Source organism: Sipha flava, unplaced genomic scaffold, assembly GCF_003268045.1.
Source record: "Sipha flava isolate LNK unplaced genomic scaffold, YSA_version1 128_pilon_pilon, whole genome shotgun sequence".
NCBI lineage: Eukaryota > Metazoa > Arthropoda > Insecta > Hemiptera > Aphididae > Sipha > Sipha flava.
The window spans coordinates 149,575-170,267 of NW_020271754.1; the positions used below are offsets into that span (position 1 = coordinate 149,575).

Sequence of the window (20,693 nt, forward strand, 5' to 3'; positions counted from 1 at the left end):
TTTCAATCACTTTCAGAGCACTACCAATATTCGTACTTGCTTCAGCAGTACATATACTAAAATTTTTTATAAGATAATATGATTATTACATACCTACCATATGTTTTAATTGACAGACTTGCGAAATCCCCTCAAAACCCACCAAGACTTAAATCACGTAATCCACCATGGAAATCCGCCATTACACTTTACAACACGAACTTCAATATGGAAATATGAATAAACAACTTCAAAACTGGATGAACAAAATTACCTAAAAGAACCTACAGATAAGCCTCCTAGACACAATTTTCTCAGAAAAGAATGGACTACTCTAAATCGCATCCGCACATGACATAGTAGATGTGGATACCTGATACACAAATACAACACAGTGTCAACCCCAAACTTCAAATGCGGCAACCCATACCAGGCCATATCGCATATAGTAACTGAATGTCCCATCAGAAAATTTAACAGCGAACCTGAAGATATGTTTAACGCTTTCCCAGAAACTATTGAATGAATACAAAATCTTGATATTAAATTATAGGCATCTGCCAAAAATATATATTCATATACATTGTTATTATAATGCATATTTTTATTATTATACTTATTGTCTTTCTGATATAGCCTTATTAATGTTATATTTTATTAATGGTTATAATTATCATAAATATTATTAGATGTTTTCTGTTTTGCCATACGAATAATTAAATAATAATCGACGGATTACGCAAAAATCTTGGATTTGTTTTATTCCAGATATGGAATTCAAAAGAATTTTTTAAGAAACTTATATAATTCCTTACAACTTAAGTTAAACCTGAATAATAAAACAGTCAATCATATATTTCTACTAACTACAGCTTATCAAAAATATGATTAAATGTTATAAATGAAATATTCCTAGTTTAAAATATTGAACTTAATGTAGTAAATAATGGCTATAATGACAGAAGCAAAATAAAATAAAGTACTCATCATAGTAAACATGTAACCTATATTATAACATGCATAACACTAAATATGTTATAATAAAAAGCACACGTTTTTCATTAAATACCAAATCATTCAAATATTTGTTATAGTCTAAATTACATGAAAATTATATAAAAAAGTATTATTTTCATTGTCAATAAATAATTAATTTAAAATAAGCAAATTTTCATACATAGTTTATATTATAATAAATCCTATTTTAACAGTTGACGATATAATTCAAATGTCATACTTTACTTTCAACTGTTGAATTTACATAATACTTACCTTTTAATGAGTATACTTGATGTACCACATATTTAATTTTACGATTATATAGGTGTAACTTGAAAGTATTAAATATTATATTCCACTTACAAGACTGAACCAATTATATGAATAATTATATTTTTAGAAACTATACAATCTTGTACTAGTCTTCAATTAATAATACAAATAAAATGTAAAAAAGTAATAATTAAAATCAATTAATTTTTTAAATATGACAGTATATATATATATATACAGTTCTAAAATATAGTTCAATACTGAAAATTATTTTTTTATCAAGAGATCAACATCAGACTTTCATCATCATTCTGATGACCAATAAAACAATAAATAATAACAATCAACTAATTACATTAGATCAAAAATTATCAAAGCTCAAGAAATCAGTACATTATTATCAAAATATGTTCTCATCAATCACTAGTATCTTACTACTTAGGAAACTGTTTGCAGATTCTGGAATTATAAATTAAAGATGTATTTTTTTAAAACATTTAATTCTCAAAAGATCATACACGAGTCTAAATTTTTAAAATTATCAATACTGTAGTACTAAACCCGATCAGGCGGTTGATACGAACACAATGGAAAATTGTTTTTTTTTTTTTTTTTGGTATACTTATGTTATTACATAAATGTAATCAATAATAATAATAATAATAATAATAATAATAATAATAGTAGTAGTAGTAGTAGTAGTAGTAGTAGTAATAATAGTAATAAATAACATTTGTTTATAATGATTTATCAATTAAACTTAGATTAGGTTATTTTTCAGTTTGCTTTAACCTAAATACACGAGCCATCACATTGTTTTTCATCCGCAGCAAGCGGTTCTCAACTAAAGTGGTATCATCTATAATAAACAATATTAATATAAAGAATATTTAAGTTTATCGTTAAATAAATAATAATAATTAATAAAAATTTAACAAATTTTTTTTTTCTTTTCAGTTTTTAAAATTTTATAAGAGAACTTTGTTGTGCTGGTGTTTATTAAAAATGCTATATATAAACAATCACAAGCATTTCATTTTTTTTAATAATTATATTTTATTTTTGGCCTTATTATAAAGAGATCCAACAACAGGGGCTCAGCAGCAATAACATTAAAAAAAACAAAAATTAAACAAAAATATATAATTATAAATCAGATTTGACAGTCCAAACGGAACATCATAATTTTAGCAGATCTTTGTTCATAATAGGCAAGTTTTTCATCAAATTAATGATGTTTATATCTGCACAGACATTTTCAAATGGCTTACACCAAATGAGCAGTTAATACTGTTCTAATTTTCATAAAGCATTTATCAAAGTGCAACCTACAAAGAGAGTTAAAAGTTGTTTAAATCCTATAAAAACCATATAAAAGATATACTATACTAGTAATATTTAATCAAATCTTGGTACGCTGACTACTCAAATTCAATTTAACCTAATTAATTAAAATGTTTTAACTTTAAATCCAATAAAATCTGTTCTGATTAGACTATAAGTAACATTCTATAACTTATAAACGAGTCATTTCTAAAGATTTAAGGTCACCCCCCAGAACTGCCATTTGTATGGTGTCTGAAGCCATGTCAGCGCTGCTTGATGACTCCGTGTAGCTAGGTGTGCCTTCTGTCCATGTGGCTTCCACAGAATGTCTGCCTGCTGAACCCCCGATGCCAGATGTGGTGCTGCCCGATCCCACACTCAATGTAGACGACTTACTCTCGCCTGTATGCGAAGAGCCTGAAGGACCATCTGTACGCATACCAGGTGAAGGACGACGTATGCGAGTCATACTAGAACGTTTATCGTAGACGAAATCACGACGAATAGCATCCTCAAAAGCTGGAGGTGGTGTTGAACACGTAGAAAATGTGCCCTCTGGATCAGTTTGATCTCGTGTACGCGTTCTTGACATACTACGGCGTTTAGAAGGCGATCGTTTCAGGGGACACAAAAGTTTTTTAAACACAGACCTAAACAACAAAATAAACAAATGTTAAAATAGGAAAAACAATTATTTAATAATTCAAAATACTTGGTCATAAAATCCAAAAATCTAGTTGCATAAAAATCAGGTCTGTGTACTGAAACAGTATCACCATCATGTATAATAGCTTTGAACGTGTGCTCTAGTTTTTTTTTTAGTCTATAGCTTTGAAGTATATCTATGATACCAACAAATAACAACAAACTATCACCACTTCCACTTCTAGCAGGTATGCCACCTCTAGGTGAAACACAATCTTCATCAGATGAAGTTCCAGTATCTGCTTGAATACTTTCCATTGCAGTTGAATGAGCCATTAAGCGCTGTCGATTTGCTTCAGCTGTTCTACTTAAAGTAGATGTTTCCGATAAAGTATCTGCATCATTTTCAACAGCCTTACGTAAACGTGCCACGCGTCTTTCTTCTTTTTCTCTCTGAGCAAGATCTACATTATGAACACCCACTAAAAGACTGTAATCCATAATTTTAAAACTTTCTAGTACTCTACAATCTCTTTGCATAGTCTTGAGAAGAGCTGAATGAGTATCTGGCTCCAAAAAAATACCATCTGGATGATGTTCTTTGAAATCTAAATCTTTAAATGTAGGTGAAGATTTTTGTCTTTCATCCTTAGAAGCTTTTCTTTTATAAGTTGAACCTTTCAGATCATACTTTTGATGCATTTTTATATTAGAGGGTAATAAATTGTTCATAGCTACTAATCTAATGTTTTTTGAATTGCATTGATAACAATAGAGACCGAAAAATTTTGGCAAAAGAGTTCTTGGATTCTGATTCAAATTCATGTAGTATCCAGGAAGGAGTTTTTGTAAGAATTCACCTTCCTTATGTTGTACAGTTTTCATAATGAATTCATCATCCCGAGTAAGATAAAATATTGACCCACTGGCGCCCGGATTTGACAGTTCACGAAGGGGGGAATTACAAAATGATATAAGATAATCATCTGGCTGAATACCAAATAAATCTCTAAAATAACGGAATGCAATTGGAGCATATGTTTTGAAAATAAACTCTGGATAATGGTGAGCTGGAGTGTGATTAGTTCCATCACTTGGAAATACAGTTGTTTCAACAGTCATAAAATCTTGCATAAGTAAATCACGTTCAGGTTTAGAGGCCAAGCCTCCTACTGCATGTTGTATTCCCAGTTGTATGGAACCCATAATTTGACCAGTTTGAATTTTTTTATAGGTAATTTCTCCATCAACTCCAACTCGCCTATGACCGAGCTTCTTTTCTTTCTCTTTGGCTTGAAGATCATCTTGTTCTGCAATAGAGATTTCTTTTTCAGTAGCAACATCTACAACAATCAAATGTAGACATTATTCATTAGTTCATTACTAAAAAGTTAACAAAATACAGTAAAGTAATTATCTAATAGCCAATATATATTATACTAAACTAAAAATATATCATTCTATTCTAAACAGTGACTATTTAAAACCATTTAAAAATAAAAAGTTTTTTCAATAGGGACGGTTTCTGGAATAAAGAAATAATATAATCCAATAATATTGACCCAACCAAATGTAAATTTAATTGTTATTGTAATTTGCCTAATAACTCTACCCATTTTACTCCTCTTGTTTATAGACAAACTTCCAACAAGCTTTGTACATATTTTAGAAATAAATGCGAATTTATGAACTATTTAATAATTTGAATAATTTATTAAATTCTATATGCATTCTATTAAATACATCATTAAAAATTCAGACCGTCCTAATCTTCAAAAACTTGATAAGTTAACTCTAGTTCAAAATGTATTGTGTATATACGTCAAACAAATTCATTGCATGTTATCATAATATAAAATCTAAATGTTAAACTACTTGAATATTAAATCTTACCCGAATATTTAGTGCATCTTATAAAGAAAATGAGACACTTAAGGATATTAGTCATGTTAATAATAACAGTATTAAATACATTTTAAAACTTGTAATGTTAAAACTTAAAAATATTTAACTAACAAGAGTACACATGAAAATCAATCAGAATTATATTTAATTTGATAGAACAACGTGTGTAAGTTATCAATGTTAAATTCGATAAAATTGAAAGTAATTACTTGTCATTTATAATGTAATAAGCAGATAAGATGATGGGTATAAGTAGGATAATAAAGCATATCAATACTACAGTTTTGTCTCGTTGTCGTTACTACACTATTGTTTATACCTATTATATTTAATAATGGTAAAATAATGTATGAATAAAAATTCAAGCAAAGTTTAGGAGTATTTTCTAAGTAAAACATTCTTGTTATTACCTATTTCAGCGTCCTTTCTTGTTAGATATTAACTATAATATGTATGTGAATAACCTATTATTTATCAATGAATTTAAAAATACATTTTAAAAATTGCCGACATCAATATTATTATTTTTCCGAAAATTAAAAATCAAATATATTTTAGAAATAAACGATTCGCAAAAAAAGACAAAAAAGTAATAGTATTAATGTTACGAACATTTCAAAATATAAAAATTGTTAAACCAGAATAGTTATATAATTCAAAACTCAAGATCTGTGTGAAAAGTGCCGAAACACGACGTAGAGATGGGTGTTATGCGAACGTCCAAGTGTAATAAATACCCTTCAATTTTCTTTACGAGCCATGCTGTTTTATACAAGCTTTCAAATACATAATTCAAAGCAATGATTAATAATTTTTAACAATAATAGAAGAGCTAATATATGGGCAGTTTTGCGTTCTTTCATTGTACTTTATTACCCTCCTATTAAACCTTGAAAACCGACATATGCAAGACTATTTTCTACCATTAATTTGCGTATAATAAATGTTAAAGAATAAACACACAAAACAATTTAATATATTTTTATAATATATTTTTCCAGGCTATAATTCAAGAAATATTGGCTGACTTATAATAAATATCTAAGTTTATAAGTCACTGAAATATGAATACAATTTTTTATCAGTAAAGTTATTAATATTATATAAGGTTTAAATAAGAATGTATTTCCAGTATTCAGAATTAATTATAATGCATTTAAATATTATACTTTGATTTTATAAAAAGAAGTTTGAAATTAAAATTAAACATAACTCATGGAGAATCTAGTATTTAAATTTATAAATTCCAAGGTTAATAATACTATATAATAATTTAGTAAATTAAATATTTGTTTAAATGAGTAATAGTGAACTTAAAACATAACATCAATGAAACTATATAGAAATATAAAAAAAAACAATATTTGATAATAATGTTCATAATGTATATTTACTTAAGAAAACATCAAAACACATCCAATTACTACATAAAACCAAACTATTTAAATAGTAGGCCTATTAGCACATGTTTATAGGTAATGTCAATGTAATATATTTAATATGTGTTTTATATTATTTTTTATATCAAATAACTAGCTTGCCCTGAAAATGGAATATATATCATATAATATTATATTATACACTATATTTAAAAATGAATAGCAATATTCATATATGTTTATCTAAATTAATTTATTTAATATAAAATAATATATTTATAAGCAGTGACAGGAGCATGCCTAGGGGGATTTGGGTGTTCAGCCCTCCCCCTCTGAAATGATTTAGCGAATTTATAAAAAATATATTGTTTAATATTTTTAAATAATTTAAATTTAATAATACTATAAAATTAATTATTACCAAAATTATTATTTTGTGAAATAAATACATTTGAAATAGGTGATAGGAAAAATATTTAACCTCCCCCCAAAAAAAAAAAAAAAAAGCTTGGCACGTCCTATGTGCCTATTTATTTATTCAAGGATTGACCCAACACAAAGTAGTTCATTTTACTTATTTTTTTCAGAATTATTATTAAAAATACCTTCATGATAAATTTATTAATTTTAGCTTAGTTTTTTACCTAGATAAGTATACACTGGTTTGGATGAGTTGAAAAAAAAATAATAATAAAAAATAACTTTTAAAACATACTAATTATTGTTAATCTCTTTTCTATAGATAGATGTATACCAAACATGACTTAATTGTTTAAAGTGAATCATATGAATGATTTAAATATATATATATATATATATATATAAATACAATTAATAAAAATGTAATAGGCTAAATGCTTTAATCTTATTAGTGGCATATTAAAGAGAATGTTATCACTTAAAATGTATTAGCATAAATTTATTTTTCACCAATATAATCACAAAATTAAAAAGTACTCAAGAAAATTGTATTTAAGATGACGAAAACAAAAATGAAATCATTCGCTTCATTCAGAATTTAAAATATTGTCTTAAATTCAATATTAGGTTTAAGTTTTATAAGAAATATTCAGAGATATTCTAAAAATAAAAGAAAATATAACATATATTTTCTTAAATTAATACATTCCTATTAATAAATTAATATTGATTTCTATTAATTTTATAATTTATGGAAATATTTTAAAATTAATCAAATTTATTATAATCAGATGAATTAAAAATAAAAGTTGAAGCAAAATAATATTTATCCAATTTAACAAAGTGCGGTATATCTCCTTGATATTCAAGTACACTGTTTAAAAGGCATTACATGCATATTTTATTTTTGTAAATAAATAAAATTATAACAATTAAGAAGTGTCATTGAAAAATCATAATACATGGCATAATAGTTAGTATATATCAATGTCTCTAGCAAGATAACGTATAACACTTTCCATATTTAGGTATTTATTTTCACAAGAATGTAAATTAAATATAGCAAAAAATTTAATAATTGTTAATAATTAAGGAAACCAATATAAAAATTAAAGAATGAAATACAAATTCAAATATTTCTTATAATCTTTATAATGAAAATATTAAAATAATATCATCAACAATATATTCTTTAATAATAAAATATTAATATTTTTTAATGTTATATAATACATTAAACTTTTAAAGTAAAATATTACAAGATATGACTTACCCTTATCGAGTGTAGAATCAACCTGGTCTTCAACAGCAGGCCTAATATCATTTGTGTCCATTTTGTTTAAAACGCTGTTTTTAGATTAATTTTTATCTTCGCATATCCCAGCAAACTCATTCAACTTAGCATTTACTAACTCATTGAATCGTCGACAATAGTCTTTGCTGATATTAGAAAACAATGCAAAGTTAGTCTCGTAAAAGGTTTGAGAATAACCAGTATCTTGATCGAAAACTTTAGAAACAACACAAAAACCCTGGTGGTTCAAGAGAACACAAAATCGTTGATTTTCAAGTGTTTCGATATTCAAATATACACCATTGGATACTATCAAGGATGATATTTCTATATGCTTTAATAAGGATCTCTCACTCTGTATCACAGATTTTGCTTCAGCATACCAATCAAGAGTATTTTCCATGTAAGTGTTTCACCTGAAATGTATATGAAACACTATTAATATTCAAGCAATACTGTTCAAGATGGACCAGTTTAAGTCAAGGTTGAAAAATGTTAAGCCTAACCTAAAAATAAATCTTAAGTTTAAGAGTATCAATGGTCCAAGGATAATATTACTGACGAAACGAACAAGAACAACAAGTAACTACGTTCATATCTGGTGTTCAAATTACAAAAAGGAATTATGTACATGGGTTGTTCTTCATTGATGGGTTAGGTGCGGGGATAGTGATAGGGCAAGTCGACTTACGGATGATTTGATCAAAGGTTCACCAAGAGATCTACAGAAAAGGGCGGGAACCAATAAAACGATTCATTTAACACGGTAACAATGCACGCAGACCGAATAGCCTAAAACATAACGTTTTGGTAAAAAACATTTAAAAAAAAATATAACAAAACATAAATTACAAACTAAATTTCTACAAAACAATAACAGAACCCGAAAAAATTATCACTAGTCTGGTCTTCACAGGTGTTGATAATAGGAACGGTTTTCGTTTGAAGGTAGCGACGATCGATGAATCATTTTTATTTATTTTTTTTCACTTTTCGAAAACGGCTGCAGAACTGCGCAGGCTTAACCGAATGTTGTGCACGGTCGCGCATACATCGTCCTACTTATGGGTCCGTTGACGTTGAACCCGTGCAGACTTCTAACAAACTTTTTAAGCCGGTTAACTCTAGAATAAAAAAAAAAAAAGAAAAAAAGTTACACAGGTATAACGCCGTTAACGATTTATTCGAATCGTAATTGAAACCCGTTGAGACGACGAATAGAACGTATACGTATCTAGATCGTCTGCGTTTAAATTAATAACATCAACGTGTTCGGTGCGCGGACAACAAAAGCAATTAATAACGAACGACTGTTTACGCGTTTAAATTTCGAAAATCAACGTCTAGATATTCTATAAAACAACAAGGTATTCTGATTATTATTGTTATCATTATTTTCTCTACGATCACGCTATTGACGGAACTATTTAGCTGGCAGGTACTCACCGATCGTCACACCATTCGCGTGCACAGCGATCCGAGTACGACTGACGTATGCTTTTCGGGTAGATACAATCATTCGAAACGATGGACGCAATAATATTATTATGTTGCCGTGTGGTACTTAATACTAATACATCTCCGGTCGTCAATCCTCGGCACTTTGGAAAGTGCCACTCTGCAATGTACCGTCCAGTGTAATAATATGCAGCGATGACCTTAAACGTGTTCGGACGTACGTTTTCTTACCGAATGTACGTGCCATGCGATAGTGGGTCATTATAATAATAATAATAGTAAACCTAATACGTTCAGGACCAACGCAGGCTATCCGGACGAATTGCGGTGGGCTCCGCCAACTTATTTTACATTTAGAGCGCCAATAAATTATAAGCTATATGCGTTTGTACAGGTAATATTAACAATACGAATAGCATCCAGTACCCACTTGTCCGCAGCAATTTTCACCATTTTTTATTGAATAAAAATCATTTTTACACTTCCGGTTTAATCGTGTACGTTGTCGGTTGATAGTAGGACACAAAAGCTTTTAGAAAATATTCAAATAATTCGTTAAAACGTTTGGAAGATTCGTAAAGATATGCTTGATGGGTTTAATTTTGTTAAAAAAAAAAAAATAAAACATCATCGTTTCTATGTACCCACATTGAAGTACGCGGAATAGTCATTTCCCCTAGAACTATGGATATAAGTATAATAGATAGTTTAAAAGTTTATATTTTATAATTTAATATTAATGATTTCATGCGTGTTCGCGGGTTCTTAGATAATATTTTTTAGGCAGATGGGTACAGAGTTTGCACTTTTTCCGTAGAACACACAATTTTGACTCAAAACAGTACCAATTAATTTTTATGTTTTATATGAATGTTATTGTGACTAAATTTAATTCTAAATAATGTATACTAAAATAATAAGATGTTTTCATTTTAGCCACCGCTCTAGTTCAAAACTACAACAAAAATATGTTAGTTATTTGAAATCAATTAAATGTAGATAAAATAAAAATGAAAAAATAACACTAATGTCCTAATTCATACATTCACCATACTTGTTGACGAAAAAGGTCACAAATGTGCCGTCTTCCAGTAATTAAAATATTGTTATTAACTTATTAAAAAAATAGCCATGATTGTTATATAATTCCTAAGATAATTTACTATTATATTAATTATTTATTATCAACTTCTATCAATTTAACACGTTATAGCCCCTTAAACTGAATAGTGCTACTAACACACATACTTCAACGTATGATTTGTTGTATCATATTATACGAGATAATTGAACGTCCTCAACATTTAAGTATTTTTAAATAATCAAGCCAGTTTACTAGTAAAAAAAAAAGCAAGCTTGTCTTACATTGGTCAAAAATCAAATAAATTTTATGTTGCTTTTTTTTAAAAAAAAATTTACCTCCTGTCTCGTGTAACACTAGCACATTATAGTATATAAATTCTATATTCAAACATTTATCATTCATAAAAATTTATTTTGTAATACATAGCATTATGTTAATTATAAATATATATTTATCGAAATTTCTCAGGTCATGAAGATTATGAAAAAATATTTTTGCTACATTATTATCAAATGATATAAGTGAAATTAAAATTAAAGCTAAAATAATAAAAGTATTTATAAAATTTAATTTTATATGATTTCTTTGTTTTTTTCATTAAATATTCTGGTAAAAATAGTAAAACTATTCAATTTTTGACTAACTAATAAAAAATGTAAATGTATGTAAATATATAAATTATTAAACATGATATTTTAAATTATAAATACTACAAATAATGTAAATTTTATTTTAAAACTTTATACAATATATATATATATATATTGAAAATTATTTACAATTATATTATTTTTGATAAGTAAAATGTTATACAATATGCTTACTATGTAAACCATCATAAATCATAATACAATATGTTCATATTTTATTAACATTTGAAAGTTTTTGAATTTTCATCAATAATGTGTACTGATGTAAAAACTTGTTTGTAATGAATACATTTATTATTTGATGACAAATTTTCATTCTTAAACCAATAATTTAATAATTCATAAATTTCTTTTTTTGTTTTTGGGAGCCCTATTGTTTTGCAATGTCTTGCTGTTTCACTCTAAACAATACAAATCACATTTTAAGAAATTTTAATAACACAATAAATTATAAGCTAATGATAAAGTACCCGCAGATAATTAACTACTTTCAATGGACGGTAAAAATAAAGACCATTTTCTTTTTCCAGTTGCATCAATTCTAAAAGTTCTTTGAATTCCTCAGTACCATATGTTGATATATGTAAAGCTACATCAGTAATATTTATATCAGGGTTTTCTGGATCATCTATATAATTTTAAATCTCACTTCATTACTATATTTAATTAACAAAAAATCATCATCTTAACTTGCCATTAAACACAAAAACAACTTTAAAACCATTTTTAACAATTCGTTCATCAGTTATAGTATATTTTTCAGCAGATGGTTCATATGAAGTATCCAGATTTCTAAGAAAGCAATAATTCTTTTCACCTAAATATCTAAACAAAGATTAATATTTAATTTTAAATTTTTATTTTTTTTATAGAAGTCATTAAAATTATTAATTACTTTTTACTAATATTAATTGATTTACATAACATTTTAAGTGGAATTTCTTCATCAACCATTTTTTGGAAAAAAACTACAGCTTCTTGAAGACGACATATATTTAAAGCTTTTATCTCATTTTGCACACAGCACATCCAATTATTTTCCTTTACTTCACCGATGAGTATGAATGGAGATAATTTACTATTTAAAAAACAGGAAAAAAAATTGAATACAATATTAATATGTATACAATAAAAATCAAGTTTAAAATTAACATAGATTATATTTTGGTAATCATAAATTTAATTTGATTTGCTTCTTGATAGTTTAAGAAAAGTAAAGCAAATATAATGCATCTTCTTTAACATAAACCAAAAGATACCAAAAAGAAAAAAATAATATAAAAACTTGAAAAGTTAAAATTTGATCTACTTTTATAATTCAGTTATGAGCACTAATATATCGCTTCTCCAGTATAATAATGACATAAGTGAAGATATAATTATTCTTCAGAAAACATAATTTAGAATAACCAGAAAATTGGTTATAACAACAATAACATAACTGCATTCTATCAGATAATAATAAATTTCATATTTATTCCATTGTTCCATCCAATAGTTATATTTGTTGGTACTGTTGTCACACTTATGTCAACAATTATTGTAAAAAAAAAAAAAAAAATGTATTTACATCATTGCAGCAATATAGCGATATTATTAAAGAAACGATATAATGAAAGTAAAAGATATTTCTAAAGAACTGTATTCTTTGAACTAAAGAAGTTTAAGTTAGAGTGAATGCACTATAAATGATAAACAAGTTAATTTTTAAATAATTTTTTTTAAAAAACAAAACATAATGTATACATAACATAATATTTACAGTAATTTTGGCTTCTCAAAAATATTCTTTTTAATTTCAGATAGTTCTATATTAATTGAAGTAGAACATCTTTTAAGAGTCTTAAAAATATATTGAAATGATTTTTTTGGAATTGATGTGTCATTTATTTTAGCAATAACTTTCAAATTTTTCTGTTTATTTGCCAATTCTTTATATCTGTTCTTTTCATCTACGTTCAAACAAGCCCATAATTTTACAAGTTCTTTGCTTACTTTTGTAAAATCCATTCCAGGATTTTCTTGAAGTACTATTAAAAATAAATATATAATACATTATAAAATATAAATTATACATAAATGAGTTCTTATCTTTTCATATAATTAATACTTTTTATTCTTAATTCCTTGGCAAATATTTTAAATCCTGACATCTCTTTATTTCCCATTTGACTACTAACACACTGAATGGTTTTACTAAGCTCTACTCCAGGAACATCTGAAATTTCATTAACTACACAATTTAATATTTTAGAAATATGATTTATAAAATGTATGGTAAAATTTTGTAAATATTAACTCAAGAGATCAAATGGGTGGGTATAATTAATTGCCACATGCACCAATGCTAGTTTGAACCAAGCCACAAATGACTATCCTCTCTGAACAACCAACTATTTAGAGAGAAAGATAGCTATCACCTCAGGGCAGGAGGCAACAGGAAATGAATGCACAGTAAGTTAACAGAAAGTTTCCTTAGTACCTAATTCTAATAATAATCTAAATGGTTGTCAAAACAACTCAAATGTTGTTGATTAAAGAGATATATTAATTATTATTTAAATAAATAACTAGTTAAATACATTTTCTTATCCCTCAACATACAATAATATATTAATAATTCTATTTAATATAAGAAAACTTCTTAAATCTTAAACATATTATACATTAAAAACAAAAATAATATCAATTAATAAAATAGAATTATAATAATACCTTGTGTTGATTTTTTTAAGATAGGTTCAGGTATCCATGATCGTGGATTGTTATCTAAGTGGTTAAGAAGAGGAACTTTTTCATCAGGAATAGAAACCAAAGAACAATGAGGTTCAAGTGTTACATCATTGTTTGATAAAGTTTCTGAAATACTTTTATTATTAAGGACTGGATTCTTTTCTTCTATTGCATTTAGTTTATTTCTTTGATTTTCTAAAAGGTATTTAGATATACATTTTTTTGAAACAAATAAATATAATAAATAAAATATAATAAAATAATAAAAATAAAATAAATATAATAATAATTACATAATGACAAAAAGGAGGTAATCAAATGTCAATAATTATTCACAATATACATATTAAATATTTACCAGCCGTATATTTAGAATGAAAAATTTCACTTGCATTTTCATTATCTAACAATAACTTATTTTCTAAAGTTGTAGATGAAGTATCAGATTTTATCGACATTCCACTCTGAAATAATATATAAAAATGTGGTACATAATTAAGTATTAATTTTATAAGTTAATCAGTACGTCAAGAAACAATAATTCAGATTATGTTATAAGTTTTTTCCAAAGTATTTTAATATTAATTAAATAAGAAAACCAAAAAATCAATTTACCTCTTAAATTTCAAATTATTGTGACTCAAATTCATTTCAATAAAATTAATAATATACTAAAGAAATACCTCCAATAGTTTTTCATTTATAACCACACCACCTTGACTCCACTGAGAAGCTAATATATTTTCAGCATTCACATTTGTAACATTTGCATTATTAGATTGAATAGTTTTATAAGGAACCGTTTGTTTTAAACATATTTGATTTTCACAATATTCTGAAATACCATAAGTTTTTTCCAATTCATTACTTTCTGAACATATTATTTCATCATTTTTATTTTCCTTGGATGTAGACGGCTCTTTGGAATCAATATCTTTTAAAATTGATTCTATAGGAATATGTGGATAGTCTTCATTATTAAATTCAGTAGATAAACTATCAATTTGTGACATGAAAATTACAGGCTTTTTCGCTCTAATTGCTTTTAAATCAAAAGATGTTTTTCTTTTATTACTTGGATGTGATTGAATTTCATTGATATTAGATTGATTATTTTCTATTTTATCACAATAAAAATGTTTTCTTATGATGTTTTGAATATTGATTATAACTATTTCCTAAAAATTAATATTTAATTAAATTAATTTTATTTACATGCAATACTACTTTAATAAATAGTAAACATGACCATGTAATACAGATCCAATACTCTGAATCATTAAGTTAAAATTATAAATTAACTATTACATGCACAATATAGTCAGTAATATTAATTAACAATATACTAAACCTGATTATGAAATAATATTCGAGATTTATCTGGTTCCAAATTGACATCAATAGATGTAGCAGGGACTGAAAGAGATATAAAACATGGCAAGTATTTTCCAGGAGATAAATAATGCCCAAAATAATTATTAAATTCTCCAACGATTAGCTAAACTTAAAGAAAAACAGAAAAAATAATTAAAAAAATTATAAATAATCAAAAATACATTTTCCTACTAATGTGTTCATACTTTTTCAATTTTATTATCCCTGATAGGTCTCTTGTTAACATATAAATATATTGAATCAGCAATATTTGTTGTAAAAAAACAATTTTGCACATCTATATTTTGTACAGGTAAGACTATATCAATTTTCATCTAATAGGATTAATTGTTTAAGTAATAAAAAAAAAAAAATTGTTTTCAATAATAATAATAATATAATACTAACCTCTTCATTTGAAAATTGTAAATGCTTTACATATTTTGTCATTGATGATGACCAAATTTGCCCAAATGTAATTTTTATATCACTAACAGGAGACATTTGCCATAGCACACATTTGTTATGAACTAATGAAACACGAATGTTTTGTTGAATAGCATATAATGATTTAATAATATTTTCTATTCTGCGTAAATCATTTACACAGTATTTTTTTGAATTATAAAGTTGTTTTCGGACCGGTAAATTTTTAAATAGATCAACAATTTTAATAACTGTGCCTGTAATAAATAAAATCTCTATTGAATTTTAATATACATTTAGTCATATATTTAATACGTATTAAACTAAATATCATAAGCATTAATTTAAATCACATTAGTATTACTTGATACTGGTATGTATAAATAATTTACCTACCCCTTTGATGATGACTTATCGAACTACTTTTCACGTGGCCATTTTTGTCAATGATAAATGATTGTGCATATTTATCAAATTCTGTTTTTGTTATGATGGTCACATCAGCTACTGCACAAATAGAACTCAGAGCTTCACCACGAAATCCATAGGACATTAATTGATCTTTATTTTTATAAAAAAAAAAATATTCACAATAATAAAGAATATATTGACCACATTTATTGTTAACTTTGAATTGGCCAAAAACATTTACGTTAATTTTATTTATCAAAATATATGTATGAAAATATTAATATTTTTTTTAATTTACTATTTGGTGTCAAATTTAAGAGATTTTGGGTCATTTCAATTTAGTAAATCATCAAATTATTTATAGTTAATGTTTTTGGCCTAATAAAAATAATAAATATGATTCAAGAGTCAGAACCTTGATTTTCTATCTGGTAGGCAATGATGTATATATTAAAAATATAAATACCTAAATCGGATATATCAGATATTTTAGAAGTATAACCTCTTAAAAACATCACATGCACATCACTGCATGAAATCCCAATGCCATTGTCACGTATTTCAATCTTGTCTAGCCCATAGTTTTCCTGATAGTTAAATTAAAAAATAATAAAATGGTATACATATTTAAAAGTTGTACATTTTTGAGTTAATATGTTTTTGTTATAATACCAGATGAATATCAATGATGGTAGCACGTGCATCAATAGAGTTTTCCATTAACTCCTTCACTACCGATGATGCTGATGTAATGACTTGGGCACTACTAATCAGTTTAATAGTTTCCAGCGGTAATTGTTTTAAAGACATGGTTTAGGGAGATTTTAGCATACTCCAATAACAGTTACTAATAAAATTTGAATAACATTAGATTAACATTTCGAAAACAACAATACGTTCGCTAAGATTAGTAAAAAAAAAAAATAATACCATAATTGCAGTGTCATGTCATGAAAATAATAGTAAAACAATTTAAGAAAACTAAAATTTTTTTTAAAAAAAAGCACAATCGCTTATCAGTTTAACGCATTAGAACAGGTTGAAACACGATTGTTCCGCGGTAAAAATATGTAATGTGATAACGATAAGCAATGGGTTGTCAAAACATAATTTAAGGTCCCCACACACTGCCGCGGTGGCGGTGGCGTTAAATTTGTACACACGTATTGCACACATATTGGCGGCTCGTAGATAGGGGCGATGGGGCGATCGCCCCTCTTCTAAAATTATTATTTATTACTAATTTATGAGTTTAATATCAAATTTCTATTGTAGCATAATATTGTCAAAAATAAAAATTGTGTTTCCTATATTTATACTAATAAATATTATAAAAACGTTATCAGACAATAGGAGTTTAAAAATAAATCATTCAACACTGTAGCTTCTGAGAATCCATAACCGATAACAATTTACCGGTCCCGCGAGCAGCGTATGCGATGCTTGGGCGATGTTAAAAGTCGCTCTTTATAAGCATGATCGGAATACAAAAGCTAAGAAGGGGTTATTAGAGTTATTAAGAAGTTAGTTGGAGTTATTAGGATTATTAAGAAGGGGTTATAGCAATAATGTTGCCGCCGGGGCAATGATTTTAATCGCCCGATATACACAATTTCCGAACTTGCGTGTGTTTATCATTAACCCGTCGTTGGTACACATGTGAGCGCGTCGCTCACACAGATAGCTTTTCGAGCGTTATTCGTACAAATATTATTGAATTGATCTGATACTATAAATACCTTCAAATAACATGTCTATAAATATTTATAAAAATAAATAATTACGCTATTTGTCATTGCCTATCAGTTATCGTTAGACAAAGTCGACAGTACCGATTAAGTGAGCGTCGCGCTAACACTGTACTAACCGCGCAATATTTTTAACACCACCGCCGTAGTCAATTACGTACACGTGTTTTTATTATTTTTTAATTTATCATGGCCAATAAAGTTATTTCGTGGTTAGAAGAGACCGAAGAAGTTTTTTTAGATGACTCAGACGATACCGATGCTGATCCTAGTTATGGAGATCCCGTCGAATTACGTGAAAATAAGTCTGAAAGTGACATTTCTGAACCTACGCATAGATCAAATACTTCGAAAACTTCTCGTTCAAGAAGTCGTAGTCCTATAGCACAGAATTCTTACTACTTAGGGAAAGATAAACAAACAAAATGGTATAAGGACGCTCCTCCTAGAAATGTACGTACTCGACAACGTAACATTGTTTTACGTTTACCAGGCGTAAAACAAATAGGTCGCGATGCAAATTCTATTTTGGAGTGCTGGAACTTATTTTTTTTCTAATTCCATTATTGACGATATAGTAAAATACACTAACATATATCTCGATAAAATTCGTTCAAAATATACACAACAACATATGGTACGCGAAACATCAAAATCCGAAATAAACGCACTTTTTGGACTGTTATATTTGGCCGGTGTTCTACGTAGTCATCATCTCAACCTTGATGATTTATGGTCAAACGATGGCTTATCCCCCGAGTATTTTCGAGCAGTTATGCCAAAAGCACGATTTTATATTCTTCTAAGAGCAATGAGGTTTGACGATATAGGTACACGGGCCCAAAGAAAACAATTTGATAAGCTTGCGGCCATTCGTTCTGTATTTGAAGACTTTGTTCTACGCTGCGAGAACTGTTATACAGTGGGGGCAAATGTAACTATAGATGAAATGCTCGAAGGTTTTCGAGGCCGTTGTAGTTTCCGACAGTATATCCCAAGTAAGCCTAACAAATATGGTATAAAAATTCAGGCCTTAGTCGACTCTCGCACCTTTTATACGTCAAAAATGGAAGTGTACGTTGGGACCCAGCCCGATGGGCCTTATAAATGTGACAATAACCCTGCAAGTGTCGTGAAAAGATTAATCGCCCCAATAACGAAAACAGGTCGTAATATCACTATGGATAACTGGTATAATTCTATACCTCTAGCAATTGATCTACTAAAAAATCACAATACAACTGTAGTTGGTACACTTCGTAAAAACAAACGTGAAATTCCCCTTTGTTTTTTAGAAACTAAAAAAAGGCAATTGAACTCTACGATGTTTGGTTATGACAAAGACATATTGCTTACATCATATGTACCAAAAAAAAATAAAAATGTATTGCTTATTTCCACTATGCACGAACAAGGTGTCATTGATCCGGAGTCTGAAGAAAGAAAACCAGAGGTGATTACGTATTATAACAGTACAAAAGGTGGCGTGGATTGCGTGGATGAAATGAAGGGCGAATACTCTGTGGCTAGAATAAGTTGCAGGTGGCCATTGACCATTTTTTTCTCTTTGATGAACATAGGAGGCATAAATAGCCAAATTATTTTTCGAGAAAATACAGGAATTTACCTAAGTCGTCGAGAATTTCTAAAAACCTTGGGAAAAGAACTTACAAAACCGTTTATGTTAGAACGATTGCAGATGCCTACTTTGCGTACAAGTATTCGACAAAGAATAATAAAATTAACTGGTTACACCAAGACAGAAAATGAAGTCCCTGAACGTTCAAATACTGAACATCGTCCGAAGTGCGTATTTTGTCCAAAAAGAAAAAATCGAAAGACCATGGTGAGGAAATATTTTTTATGAATACATAATAATAATAATAATAATATTATATATAAGTAATCATTATTTGTTTGAAATAATTTCGTAGACCAAGTGCGTAAAATGCAGCGTGCCAATATGTAAGGAGCATACGATGAGCACATGCGTATCCTGCTGTAACGATCACAACGAAACAAATACTACAGAAAGTGAATAGACCAAAGTCATAAATTTAATAGTTTATAAATTTTCATTTATATTAAGGTTTTAATTAATTTGTATTTCTTTATATGAAAAAAAATATTTTTTTTTTGGAATGAGATTGTAGGTTTTTATTTTATTTTATAAATTATGAAATGTACATAAAAAGTATTTATATACTTTTTAGTGAAGGATAAAAATATACATAATTCTAGATATGGTTTGATTTTTTAAGTTAATAGATCAATTAATAATAATAATAAAAGTGAAGTGTAAGCGCCGCGCTCACAGTGTAACAATCATGTTACAAACTATATGTGTACCAACGACGGGTTAACTTAGTGCGGTCGTATATATTAGAATTTTTTTTTTTTTTTGTATATCATGGACTCACCCACACTTAAAAATGCAGTAATTAAATTAATTTCAAAACCTTTTACGTCTTATACTTATGAACAAAAAATTGAAATAAAACAGCTTGGAAGATCTACACCTGAATTGAAAGGATTGATCAATAAAGCGAAGAAAAGTAAAAATGAATATATTCGGCATTTCAATACGGA

At 27.5% G+C, this 20,693-nt stretch overlaps 4 protein-coding genes and 1 long non-coding RNA gene across 11 annotated transcripts; 1 reads left to right on the forward strand and 4 right to left on the reverse strand.

Moving 5' to 3' along the window:
* Positions 1–1,935: 1,935 nt before the first annotated feature.
* Positions 1,936–8,284, reverse strand: LOC112694362 (phosphatidylinositol 4-phosphate 5-kinase type-1 alpha-like). Of its 3 annotated transcripts, XM_025569805.1 has the most exons (4): positions 8,200–8,284; positions 3,290–4,565; positions 2,974–3,227; positions 1,936–2,110 (listed from the first exon to the last, which is right to left on the reverse strand). In XM_025569805.1, the coding sequence occupies exons 1-4, from the start codon at positions 8,258–8,260 to the stop codon at positions 2,022–2,024; spliced, it is 1,680 nt and encodes a 559-aa protein (XP_025425590.1). In that variant the 5' UTR covers positions 8,261–8,284; the 3' UTR covers positions 1,936–2,021. The 3 variants fall into 3 exon arrangements, with proteins under 3 accessions (XP_025425590.1, XP_025425588.1, XP_025425589.1); XM_025569803.1 differs by lacking the exon at positions 1,936–2,110 and having other exon boundaries at positions 2,379–3,227; XM_025569804.1 differs by lacking the exons at positions 1,936–2,110; positions 8,200–8,284 and adding an exon at positions 5,116–5,212 and having other exon boundaries at positions 2,379–3,227.
* On the reverse strand, positions 8,272–8,903 carry LOC112694363 (GSK3B-interacting protein-like). The gene is made up of 2 exons (XM_025569806.1): positions 8,727–8,903; positions 8,272–8,636 (listed from the first exon to the last, which is right to left on the reverse strand). The coding sequence occupies exon 2, from the start codon at positions 8,621–8,623 to the stop codon at positions 8,285–8,287; it is 339 nt and encodes a 112-aa protein (XP_025425591.1). The 5' UTR covers positions 8,624–8,636; positions 8,727–8,903; the 3' UTR covers positions 8,272–8,284.
* A 52-nt stretch (positions 8,904–8,955) lies between these two features.
* Positions 8,956–9,921, reverse strand: LOC112694364. The gene is made up of 2 exons (XR_003149564.1): positions 9,667–9,921; positions 8,956–9,344 (listed from the first exon to the last, which is right to left on the reverse strand). It is a non-coding gene; the product is annotated as an uncharacterized LOC112694364 (long non-coding RNA).
* Positions 9,922–11,586: 1,665 nt separating this feature from the next.
* LOC112694381 (PMS1 protein homolog 1-like) lies at positions 11,587–17,406 on the reverse strand. Of its 5 annotated transcripts, none has more exons than XM_025569830.1 (16): positions 17,287–17,406; positions 17,029–17,203; positions 16,823–16,943; positions 16,342–16,506; positions 15,928–16,202; positions 15,726–15,854; positions 15,497–15,643; positions 14,829–15,323; positions 14,504–14,609; positions 14,128–14,271; positions 13,523–13,645; positions 13,175–13,442; positions 12,308–12,490; positions 12,107–12,237; positions 11,883–12,040; positions 11,587–11,813 (listed from the first exon to the last, which is right to left on the reverse strand). In XM_025569830.1, the coding sequence occupies exons 2-16, from the start codon at positions 17,164–17,166 to the stop codon at positions 11,631–11,633; spliced, it is 2,766 nt and encodes a 921-aa protein (XP_025425615.1). In that variant the 5' UTR covers positions 17,167–17,203; positions 17,287–17,406; the 3' UTR covers positions 11,587–11,630. The 5 variants fall into 5 exon arrangements, with proteins under 5 accessions (XP_025425615.1, XP_025425612.1, XP_025425614.1 ...); XM_025569827.1 differs by having other exon boundaries at positions 14,128–14,340; XM_025569829.1 differs by having other exon boundaries at positions 13,523–13,630; positions 14,128–14,340; positions 17,287–17,405.
* Positions 17,407–18,677: 1,271 nt separating this feature from the next.
* LOC112694379 (piggyBac transposable element-derived protein 4-like) lies at positions 18,678–20,146 on the forward strand. The gene is made up of 2 exons (XM_025569825.1): positions 18,678–19,950; positions 20,039–20,146. Exons 1-2 carry the CDS (start codon positions 18,739–18,741, stop codon positions 20,144–20,146), a joined length of 1,320 nt encoding a protein of 439 aa, XP_025425610.1. The 5' UTR covers positions 18,678–18,738.
* Positions 20,147–20,693: the final 547 nt, after the last annotated feature.

Coding starts and splice junctions, on each gene's coding strand:
- LOC112694379 (XM_025569825.1), top strand. CDS start 18,739: ATGGTACGCGAAACATCAAAATCCGAAATAAACGCACTTTTTGGACTG. Junction 19,951..20,038: donor GAAAAAATCGAAAGACCATG/GTGAGGAAATAT, acceptor ATAATTTCGTAG/ACCAAGTGCGTAAAATGCAG.
- LOC112694362 (XM_025569803.1), bottom strand. CDS start 8,260: ATGGACACAAATGATATTAGGCCTGCTGTTGAAGACCAGGTTGATTCT. Junction 4,566..8,199: donor TGATTCTACACTCGATAAGG/GTAAGTCATATC, acceptor TGATTGTTGTAG/ATGTTGCTACTGAAAAAGAA. Junction 3,228..3,289: donor TTTTTGGATTTTATGACCAA/GTATTTTGAATT, acceptor TTTGTTGTTTAG/GTCTGTGTTTAAAAAACTTT.
- LOC112694363 (XM_025569806.1), bottom strand. CDS start 8,623: ATGGAAAATACTCTTGATTGGTATGCTGAAGCAAAATCTGTGATACAG.
- LOC112694381 (XM_025569827.1), bottom strand. CDS start 17,166: ATGTCTTTAAAACAATTACCGCTGGAAACTATTAAACTGATTAGTAGT. Junction 14,341..14,503: donor TCATTCTAAATATACGGCTG/GTAAATATTTAA, acceptor AATACCTTTTAG/AAAATCAAAGAAATAAACTA. Junction 11,814..11,882: donor AAGTAGTTAATTATCTGCGG/GTACTTTATCAT, acceptor TGTATTGTTTAG/AGTGAAACAGCAAGACATTG.